This window comes from Camellia sinensis, chromosome 11, assembly GCF_055761805.1.
Source record: "Camellia sinensis isolate YWXY chromosome 11, ASM5576180v1, whole genome shotgun sequence".
Lineage (NCBI taxonomy): Eukaryota > Viridiplantae > Streptophyta > Magnoliopsida > Ericales > Theaceae > Camellia > Camellia sinensis.
Window position 1 is genome coordinate 155647768 of NC_138971.1, and position 11885 is coordinate 155659652.

Genomic DNA, 11885 nt, shown 5'->3' on the forward strand with positions numbered 1-11885 from the left:
TCGCCCACTCAACGCCACGTGTGTGGTCCTGCCAAGCCTAGCCCAGTCTTGTTGATTACAGTCTGTAAAGCCTCTCTGATTTCAGCTTATATTTCCAACATCGGCTTCGGACTTCACCCCTTTAACTGCCCAAATTTGTGAGTATGAAATTCGGCTCCCTCTTCCTCTCGTTGAATAATAAAGATGATATATTGTTGTTTGTTTAACTTGTGGATGCTTGGGAAATACATAGCTGATGCCAAAATTTTTGTGTGACCGTTGTAGTTTTACGTTGGCTCGAGAGGAACCAGCCCGGAGAGACAAAAACTTGATAGTTGCATTTTCATGAACTTGCTCAGAGTAATAAAATTGTTGTAACTTAAATAGATAATTATTATTTGTTGATGTTGCCCCATTCTGATAATGCCTGAATCATGATCTGAAATTGATATTGTTTGTCTCATTTGTTGGCTTTACTATTTCAGACAAATAAATTCTTGATTGAAATCCACGTCCTCGGGGCCCTTGGAACCCACACTAATGAGAGTAAGGGCTGTTCCTCGGAAGTCCGAACAAAAGCAAGACTGTCCCTCGGGCGTCCGAAGGTAGCACACACCCTACTTTGGCAAGAAAGATTCCTCTGGAAGATAACCGAGTCTACCAAGCTTCTACCAACAGAAGTAAAGACTGTCTCTCAGAAGTCCGAGCAGAAACAAGGCTGTCCCTCGGAAGTCCGAGCAGAAACAAGGCTGTCCCTCGGGAGTCCGAGTGGATGCGCACTTCTATTTCGGTAGCTAATGGAAGCAAAGGCTATCCCTCGGGAGTTCGAGTAAGAGTCCACTCTACTTTGAAAAGAAAGATCCTCAGAGCTCGTATTGATGAAATCAAGAGCTGTCCTTCAGACCCGCAGTAATGAGAGCAAGAGTTGTCCCTCGGAAGGCTCTCCTTCAGAAGTCCGAGCAGAGACAAGTCTATCTCTCGGAAGTCCGAGTGGAAGTATACTTCTATTATGTCAAGAAAACTCCCTTCAGGTTGGTAACTGAGTCTACTATTTCTCTTTCTTCTTTGAGGGGCAACAAAAATTGAAAACTGTTTCAAGCAACATAACACCATGAAGATATACAATGTAGAGAAAATAACTTCTAATGGAGATACATAATATGGAGGAAATAAATTTCTTCATGACATAAAAAAGATAGAACTTCTTGGACACTGTAGTAAATGCAAACTGTAAATGTCATAGATAGACTTCTTCTACGGAATGTTGAAATTTGCCCCTAGAGTTGCAAGATCATTTGGAAAGCTTTCACCAGCTGCTCGGGTTGTGGCCATCATGCACCATCATAAATAGTACACCATCTTGCCTCCTTCTCGAACTTTCATCACCTTCCGAGGAATAGGCGGACTTTCTGGTCTAGACATTGCCCGCTTACTTGACTCTGCCATCAGCTCCTTGTCATCTTTGATATCCTCCCAACGAGGAATTTTGACCCCTCGAGGCTTAGAGGTGGTGGGAACTTCTTCGACAGCCAGTTCGGTGAAGTAGATGGCATCAGAATAATGAGCTTCATGGATCTCGAAAGGCCTTTCTGTAGCCTGAATTGTCACCGTCTTCTTTCCCCATTTTGCCTTAACACACTGATGATAACTCGATGGTACAGCCCCATATCTATGCATCCAGGTCCTCCCTAGAATGATGTGATAATTTGTCTCAGAATCGATAATATGGAACTTGGTGGCCGAGCGAATCTCTCCAACGGCTAAATCAACTGTTACGCATCCGATAGTAACTCTCCTTTCTCCACCGAAGCCAGTGATGACTATCGGCTGCTTCACAATGCGTTCTTCAGAGATTCCGGCCTTTTCTAGAGTAGCGCGAGTCATAATGTTGATAGAGGCTCCACTATCTAGAAAGGCCCTTTTGAACTTAACCCCGTTAATAAAAGCAGTCACATAAAGCGGGCGATTGTGAGAAAAAAGATACTTCCGATCAACCTCGGAGAAAGTAATGGCACTAGACTGCTCTTTTGCCTTCCTCGGGATAGATCCCTCAGTCGACATGCATCCCTCATGGTGTGCCTCGGCTATATTAATGATAGACTTGGTGATTTCTGTTCTTGCCTCCTTGGAAAGTCCAAGCTGGTCAAAGAACTGCTTGAACTTTACACAGTCTTGCAAGGTTTTGGCATAGTGATCCGGATCTTTTTCCACTCTTGGAGGCTCGTAGTTAACCATCTCCTCGGTCTCTTCAAAATAAGATGCCACATAAACATGGTGTCCTCCTCTTCCGTAGTACTCTTCTCCTCCTTCTGGATCAAAGGGATCTTCGCCATGAGTCATAAATGTTCTGCCCTCTGGATCGAGAGCACTTCTATAGTAAACTTGCTCACCCTCTGGCTCGAGGATGTCGTCCAAATAACAATCATCGTCATCGAGGTTGGCGATAGCCTCAATCATCGGGCCTTCATAAGCTATCATAGCAACATTCTTGCCCTTGTCTCGGTGTTGAGGATATGGTTGTTCTCGGATGTCTTGAGTCCCTTGCTTTTTGAACCTCAATTCGTCTGCCTCGACTTTATCTCTGAAGATTTTTCTGAGAGTCCAACACTTCTCTGTCGGATGTTTCAATGTACGATGGTAGACACAGAATTCAGGGCTCTCACGGTCTTTCTTTGATGGCATTTCTTCAACATAAGGCAATTTTAGCTCTCCGTCAGCCACCCATTCCTTAACTAGAGCTTTCACTTCCTCGATTCCACATGGATAAGAAACATTCCCCTTTTCACCATTATATTGCTTTCTCTTCTGGCCTCTATGACCTCCTCCTTGTGAATTTCGGGTATCTGGGGCAGAGGCAGCAGCAACAATAGGTCCACGAGACGATTTGAAACTAGTCTTGTAACTGGCCTTAAATCCGGACTCCTGATCATGAGGAATGCTAATGTTCCGAGCTGCTTCTATTAATGCCGAGAAGGTGGGTAGCTTGTGATTAACTAGAAACATTTTGTATCTGCTCAATGCCCCTTCTAGACAGATTTGAACCAGATAACTCTCCTCGACTGCTTCATGACAATCTACGGCCTTGTCCTGAAACCTTTTGACGTAGTCAAGGATGTCTTCACTTTCTTGTTGCTTCTCTTTACACAATGTAAGTGTGGTCACCTTCTCCGCCACTTGAAAGAACTTGGAGTGGAATTTGTTAACCATTTCCTCCCAACTTCGGACAGAGTTTGGGGCCAAATTAACATACCAACTATATGCTCGGTCGGTGAGGGACTTAGAGAATTCTCTCAGTCGGAGGACGTGGTTTGAACCATGAATACCTAGAGTCTCGATGAATCGCACAACATGTTCTCGGGCATTTCCTTGTTTGCCGTCGAACTTGATGAACTTCGGCACTGTATACCCCTCAGGGTATGGATAACTCAGCATCTCAATGGGGTAAGGCGGCTTGACGTCTGGATCAGGCAAAGAGGGTAAGGTCCTCTTGCCCCGTTCGAGATCGAACATGGCCTGCACATCGGCGAGAGTGAGAAACTGTTGAGGGAGAGAGTTTGATGGTGGTATTCCCGGGACTTGGCTTATGTACCCGAAGACTGAGCTAGGGGCGTCTTGGCCATTCTGGTGCTGCGAATTCATCATTGGTGAGGACATTTGACGATACTGGCCATCAGCACCTATAGACAAGCCAGTTGGTGATGGGATATTGAATTGAGGCCCATAGAGTCCACCGCACGGCGCCGCTATACCGGGTTGTGCTTGCAGATTTGTTGTTGGCACCAAAGGAGGCCCGCTTGGTGCTTGGATAACATTCACTGGTGGCGTAACAAGATTAGGTACGGGCATAGCTCCCTTTTGCGCCATCATGCTCCTTATGTTTTCCTGGACACCAACAGTCGTTGGAGTGCCGTTCATTACACCAGAAACTCCCCTAGTCACCATTGGATCTTGGCTCGGCACGCCATGGAGCCCGGGCATGGGCAAACTGCTGCCGCCTACTGCGGTTTGAGCATGTGTTACTGTGGCCGTGTTGCCATGAGCCATAGGCTGATTGGGGCCTACTTCTCCTTGGATTTGATTTTGCGCTCCGGGGGGAATAACTCCACCACCAGTTTGATTTCCGTTTGGCGCCGGTGCAAAGTTAGAACTCATCACCAACATGGTGTGAGTGAGATTCTGAAGAGTGGTAAGAATCTCTTGCTGAGTATTTTGAAGTCCTTGAATGGCTTCAAGTAAAAGTGGTTGATCTGGAGCCATGGTCCTGTCGTCACCACCATTAGAGGATCCTTGTTGGTGAACTTCATCTTCTCCCACCATCCTTGTTGGAGTTGTGTGGATTCCAGATCTCGTTGAAACCATTAACCAATCCGCCTCCCCAGCGGAGTCGCCAAAATGTAGGAGAGGGTTCGAGAAAGGAGTTGAAAAATTCGAAGATCTTCGAAGATCCTTGAAGAATAACTTCGAATTCTCTAGAATATAATGAGAGGCTTAGATTCTTCAATAATCTCAACTTAGGAACGCAACAACAACGGAGATGATGGAGATAAGAGATTGGGTGAAGAAGAAGGCAAAATGGCTAGAGAATAGAATAATGGCAAGGCTCTCCCAGGGATCTCCCACTTTCACTCTCAAGGTTGATAATGGAGAAGGGAAATTAGTTCTTTCCCAAGAGTTAAAAATCTCCAAAATCCATCCCTTGTAAAGCTATGGGTGGGTGCTATTTATAGGCACCTCATGATGTAGGATGGAGCCCATGTGCAAGGCACATGGGGGATATTTTCTCTAACCACCTTGTCCGAGGGGGTGACCTCTCCGAGGAGGTGACTTCTCCGAGGAGGTGACCTCTCCGAGGAAGTGACTTCTCCGAGGAGGTGACCTCTCCGAGGAGGTGACTTCTCCGAGGATGAGAAAACCCCGAAGAGGAGATCAATCCCTCGGCGAACCCTTCTTCTTAGCCACACCTAACCAATGATCCCCAATCATCCCAAAGGGTCAGGGGTAGTCCCAGAGGACGTCCTGCCGCAAAATATTGCCGAGTCTCATGGACCCCCCGGGGTCGTGCCACCTCGACCTGGGTATAGGCTAGTTTAACCGAAGAGTGAATTTATCTCCACTCACCGTCCTCGGGATCGGGTCCTTTGTTCGAACTCCATTACGCCCATGGTTCTGGTGCGTAGATCCCGGAAAGCTCCGAGCCCGCAAGTGTTCTGGGACTCATTAACGGAGCGACTTCTAGATTGCGTCTGAATCCGTTCGAAGCCAAGTACTTCAGATCTCTAGATTCGTGGATCCGAATCCTTTCGAGTCCGAGTGCCTCGGATCTCTAGGCTTGCTTAATACCCTTTCGAGTCCGGGTCCGAGTAAGTCTCTAGGTTCGTGGATCCGAACCCTTTCGAGGCTTAGAGCCATTCAGCCCGTTTGACGGCGATAAATCCAAGCCCACCAATCTTGGACTTGCGATAAATTCGGGCCCACTAATCTTGGGCTATTGGGCCTAAATAATTTAGTGGGCTCAAATTAGCCCCTCTTACACTTTCAAACCTATAAATAAACGCCTATCAAAAGATTTGAAATGTTTCAACTTTAGAAGATCAAGCATATCAAGAAGCAAATGATCCCAAGGGCCAAAAATAGATTTTCAATTGAACAACAAAACAAAATTTCAATTCAACAGAAAAATTACCAAAATTATAAACAAATGATTAAAAATTTAGTTTTGTGATTTTTGAAAATTTCAATTAGTTCCTCAATGCTGCTGTATATTTGTTCAACAAAAGGATAGTTGTAATGAAAAATCTGTTTAAGAGTTTTTGAAAAGGTTTTTGCAAAGTGGTGTAATTTAAGATTTTTAATTTGTTTATTATTTAGGTATACCAAAGGGTAATTTGAGAAAAAATATAGGCCATGTTTGTTTGGGCGGACTGGATTAGCATTCCCATGACTAATAATCCTGGGATTACAAATCCGTTGGATTATGTATCCTATCTTAACTAAAAGTCAAGTTTAAAATAATTAGTCCGTACTTCAATTGTTTAACCAAACATCGGATTAATAATTTTATTGGACTATTAGTCCAATCCCAAGCTTATGTCCACCCAAACAAACATGACCATAGAGTGTATTGAAAGTAAATTATAATTGTAAATAGTTTAATAGAGTGTATAAAAAAATTGAGTATACTTATGCTGTATTTGGTTAGAGGATTTGAGAAATGATTTGAAAAGAAAAATAGAAAAGGAATGTGAAATGTAAATAAAATATACCTACATTTCATATAGTTTCATACATATTTTTCATTTTCTTTTCCAAATCCCTTTTCAAATCCCTCAACCAAACAAAACATTAATGATTTTTTGGATGCAAATAAAATTTCCTTATTTTAGTTAGTTATTTGATTTTTTTTTTTTTACTATTTTAACCTGATTAAAATAGTTGTTTTTAAAAAGTTGATTTTTTTTTTGTAATTAATTTAATGATTGTGAGAAAAAAAAAATTATGAATTAAATATAATTATTTTATTTTATTAATTATTTTAATTTAAAAAAAAAAAAAGCTGAAAAAACAACTTACCAAACAGGCCAAATGCTGGCACATAGAAAACCAATCCTGTGATGAGAATAAAGGACAAAGCCGATCACGTTCTAACCTACACCATCACACTCGAGTTCGGATCCTCTCCAGCCATTTTCTCCTGTCCTTCCTCTGGGGGACGAGCCAGATTTGGCCACATCACCCCACAAAAAATCTGGGGCTCAGATTAATTCAAAAAAAAAAAAAATCCTCCTGACATCTCTCTCTCTCTGTCTCTTCTAATAAAAAATCTATTTTAATTTTTTCATTTTATTTTCATAATATATATAATTTTTAATATAAAATTTTAATTTTATAAAATTAAAATATCATTGAAAATATACCTTTAAAATGAGACTAATATTAAATATATTTAATAAAAAATTAAAATAAATAAAAAGTAATTACTATGTTTAGTTATGTTTTGAAATTATTATTGGGTGAATTATACTAACGATTCCTATAGTTTAGGTTTTTACTTTGGTCATTGACTTTTCAATTGTGACACATTTGGTCCTGAATTTTGAATTTTGTTCCAAATAAGGACAATTAAAGATAACATTGCTTAATTTCAATGGTAAAATTGTCAATTTGATAAAATATAAATTAATTTTATAAAAATAAATGTCAAAAAAATATTTTTGAATTTTTAATAATTATTTCTACCTACTAAAAATAAATTATGTAAAATTGATAAATCTTTTAGACATTTATTTATTTATTTTATCAAATTAATTTTTATTATGTATTTAAATGATGATCATGTAAAAACTCTTCCTGGAGTTAAATTTATTCAGAATAATTTTTATTATGTATTTCAATGATGATCACGTAAAAACTCCACCTGAAATTAAATTTATTATGTGTTTGGATGATAATCATGTAAATATTCCTCCTGAAGTTAAAATTATTTCTATCTTGAATTTTTTAAATTTATATAGATTACACATTACATGATTATCATCCAAATACATAATAAAAATTAATTTAGTAAATATATAAATAAATAAATATTTAAAAGATTTATTAATTTTACATAATTTTATCTTTGGTGAGTAGAAATAATTTTTAAAAATTCAAAAAATATTTTTTGACAATTATTTTTGTCAAATTGGTTTATATTTTATCAAATTGGCGCTTTTATCTTTGAAATTAAGCAATGGTATCTTCAATTATCCTTATTTGGAACAAAAATTAACATTCAGGGTCAAATGTGTCACAATTGAAAAGTCAAAGACCAAAGTGATACGATTCCCAAACTATAAGGACTATTAGTGTAATTTATCCATTATTATTTTTTAAATATAAAAATTAATTTGATGAAATAAACACATAAAAATCATATATTTTTGAAATTCTCAAAAACAATCTTCATTCCAAAAAAAAATCATATGAAAAAAAAAAAACATGATCACATCATCTCTCACATTTTTTACACGTTTTTTTCAAAAAAAAGTAAAAAAAAAAAAAAACCAAAAAACTATCTTTTAACTATCTTTCTAGAACTCATCTGTATTTGATTTGCACCTATGCACAGATTGGATTTGCACCAAGTCATGTTTTTTTTATTTTCATATGATTTTTTTTTTAAATGAAGATTGTTTTTGAAAATTTCAAAAATATGATTTTTGTGTGTTTATTTTATTAAATTAATTTTTATATTTAAAAAATAATAATTTCAAAACATAACTAGACATAGTAATCACTTTTTATTTATTTTAAATTTTTATTAAATATATTTAATATTAATCTCATTTTAAAAGTATATTTTCAATGATATTTTAATTTTATAAAATTAAATTTTTATGTTAAAAATTATATATATTATGAAAGTAAGATGAAGAAGATTAAAATAGATTTTTTAATTTTTTATTAGAAGAGGGAGAGAAGGAGAGAAAACACTGGTGGGACGTCTAAAACAGAGGTGTCAGGAGGATTTATTTTATTTTGTTTTTGAATTAATCTGAGCCCCAGATTTTTTGCGGAGTGACGTGGCCAAATCTGATCCGTCCCCCGGACGAAGGGCAGGAGAAAATGGCTGGAGAAGATCCGAACTCATCACACTCACCACCAGCATCACCACCGCAACTAGTGTGGGGACAATCACCTACATTCAAGAGAGAGAGAAAAAAGTCCCTGCTAGAGAGAGAGAGAGAAAACAATATGGGTGGGTGGTGGGGGAGTGATATGGTGGTGGTAGTAGACTGGAGGAGTAGTTGTTATGTGGTCCACTGCACCATCCTGCGCACGCTAGCATTATCGACCATCACCCACTCACGCCTTGCCCCATCCCTTTCACATTCTTCATTTCCTCCACCCCCCTCCTTCATTACAACCCCAATCACCGCTCACGCCGCCGCTACTTTGCTAATTTACGCTCCTTAAGCGTCCATCCTTATCCTCCACCCCCAACCCCATGTCGATGACGACGACGGAGAAGAAGCCTCCTCGGAAGTTTCCGCCGCCGTGTTGGACCCAAGAGGAAACCCTAGCTCTGATCGACGTCTACCGCGAGCGGTGGTACGCTCTCCGGCGGGGCTACCTCCGGACCGCCGACTGGGACGCGGTGGCGGCCGCCGTCGTCACCCGCTGCCCCGATGCCTCCCCTTCCAAGACCTCCGCCCAGTGCCGCCACAAAATGGAGAAGCTCCGCCAGAAGTACCGGACCGAGAAGCAGCGATCTCTCTCCTTCCCCGGCCGATTCTTCTCCTCCTGGTTCTTCTTCGATAACATGGATTCCATGTCCTTGCCCCTTGGATCTAATCAAAATGTGATCAATCGGATCGAGTCTGGTGTTGAATCAGTGAAGAAGATTGATGGAAATTCAAGCTCTAATCTTGGTCTAGGTGAGGACGGTGTCGGTGTCGGTGTCGATCGAAATTCGGTGATTTTAGGGCTTAGGGCGAAGAATTGTAGCAAGATTGATGCGAATTCTAACCCTAATTGCGGTTCTACGGTTTTGAATGGGCATTCATCGTATTTGGATGAAGGATCTGATGAAGATGTTGGAGAGGATACTGATTTTCAAGGCCCAATTAGAAGCAAGAAATTCGAGAAGATTCATGGGAATTTTGCACCTAATTTTGATTCAGATGGTGGGTTTTATATAAAAACCCCAATGGATCAAGATTTGGTACCTCCTGGGTTTAGGGCAAAGAAATTCAATGACAGATATTCAATTCCTACTGGAATTAGATCAAAGAGTTCAGGCAAGACTGATGGGAATTCTTGCCCTAATCTCGATTCTAGGTTTGTGAATGGGAATGGGTTTTCTTCTACTTTTGGATTAGGGTTAGGGTTAGGGAAAAAGACTGGTGGTGATGGTAGAGGAGTTAAGAGAGAAAGGGGTGAAATTGCAGAGATGGCTTCTGCCATTAAGGTGTTGGGAGAAGGGTTTGTGAAGATGGAGAAGATGAAGATGGAGATGGCTGGGGAGATTGAGAAGATGAGAATGGAGATGGAGATGAAGCGAAACGAGTTGATACTCGAATCGCAGCGACAGATTGTGGATGCATTTGTGACTGTTTTACAGGAAAATAAGAAGAAAAAGGCGAACACAACGCCTTCGCCGGAGTCCTAGTTTTTTCTCTGTTTCTTCATATGGAGATGAACTAGTGAGATTTGATCTTTGTATGTTAGTGAATAATTATTTTTGTTTCTTGTTCTCTCTGATCTGAACTTCAGGTTAGGATGTATAATTTTGATTTAATTAATAGAATTTCTCTCTGTTCTGAAATTCTTGATGAACTATTGTTTTCAATGTTTAGCTTGAAATATCAAATCTAAGGCATTGTAGAGAATGGGGTTTTTTGGGGATTACCTTATCAGGTGCCTACATAAAAGTTTCCGCCTTTTCAAAGATTAATTGTTGTGTTGATGAGAGACAATTTCAAAACTTGCAAGGAAATTGTTGAAATGGAAACTAGAAATGTTTGATTAATTTTATTAGATTTAATATGGAAAATGATAATATTTGTTGGAATGGATCACGAGTTGAACAATCTGAAGCAGTATATTTGTATTCCTAGTTCTGTGTGTGTGCGTGCTCGAGCGGAAGAACAAAGCTGATGTTAGTGCAGTCTATACCACATTTAGCAGAATAATGAGCATCTCTGCAAGAACAAGGTTGATGCTGCCATGGATGACATGGGTGCTATTCAATTTGAAGGGTCTTTTAGGAGTCTCAATTCAAACATGTTATGGTGTACCCTTTAATAAAAATAACAATGAAATATGTAATTAATCCTATTATATTCAGGCCAAATTATGCAAATTTGACACTGGATATCTATTTATTTCAGGAGAGCGTACTATCCATATCACAAAATATCATAACAAAAATTAAAAGGTATTGTAATTTCATCATTCAAACTTTATAATGCACACTATTAATTCAATATTTGTGTCTTTATCACAAAGTGGCATAACATGCCAGAAACCTTCATAATTTTCATTAGAAAAAATCTAACTTTTTTACAATGCGCACTAACCTTAACCTGCTAATTTCTTATTCAATGCATCTTTTATTGATGTGTCATGTCGAAAATTCTCACCTTACTCTCATTCTTTTCATACCACCTACCAAGAGCATCTCCAGTAGTATAGTCATTTTCTCTTTTCAGTCATAGAAGCGAGCTTGGAAGGGTGAAAGACTGCTCTAGTAGACTCACTCAAGTATCACTAAAATGGTTGTGAGCTACAGTACCTTGCCAGGACAAGTGAGGTACTGTTCATGGGTCTTTCAATTTTTTTTATTTAGTTTTGCCTCCTGAGTTCTATTTTTGGCGATAAAGTTTTTCCCTCATTTTGGTGCTAAAAGTTCTATCAGTACCTCCACAAACAAATACATAGAGAAGGCATTCTAAAACTCACAAACTCTCTCATCATCTCTATCTTTTTGTCAAACTTTCTGCTCAAGGGAGGTAATAAGTTTTGTCATTTCTGTTTGTTTATGCCATGAATAGTGGATAAGAAATTAGAGAATATGAAAGCAAATGTTCAGATTGTTGCATTCTTGTTTCATTATTTGTTGATTTTGGCAAAAATATTACACATTGTTTTGTCATTTGTGATTATAGAAGGAAATCCACATGAATGTATATTTACTCCTTCGCTTTGTGGCTTCCCTCATTTTTAATCTCATTTCACAAATGGTTGCAGCAAGTTATGGCTCCATGTTCTTAATCAATAGGTCATGATTTTACTACTTGTAAAAAAGGAAATACTATGTATTTGTATTGCACACCATATGTTTGTTGTAATTTCTGTTAGAATAGAGATTGTAAATTGTATGCAATTATTTTATCTCATCAGATGAGTTTCATATAGACAGAACA

General features: G+C 38.9%; 1 protein-coding gene across 1 annotated transcript; it reads left to right on the top strand.

The window, feature by feature from the left end:
* The first annotated feature begins 8411 nt into the window (after positions 1-8411).
* LOC114302005 (uncharacterized) lies at positions 8412-10285 on the top strand. Its single transcript, XM_028246967.2, has one exon. The coding sequence runs from the start codon at positions 8966-8968 to the stop codon at positions 10127-10129; it is 1164 nt and encodes a 387-aa protein (XP_028102768.2). The 5' UTR covers positions 8412-8965; the 3' UTR covers positions 10130-10285.
* The last annotated feature ends 1600 nt before the right edge of the window (positions 10286-11885 follow it).

What these genes read in the sequence shown, in the direction of transcription:
- LOC114302005 (XM_028246967.2), top strand. Translation starts at nt 8,966, where the DNA reads ATGTCGATGACGACGACGGAGAAGAAGCCTCCTCGGAAGTTTCCGCCG.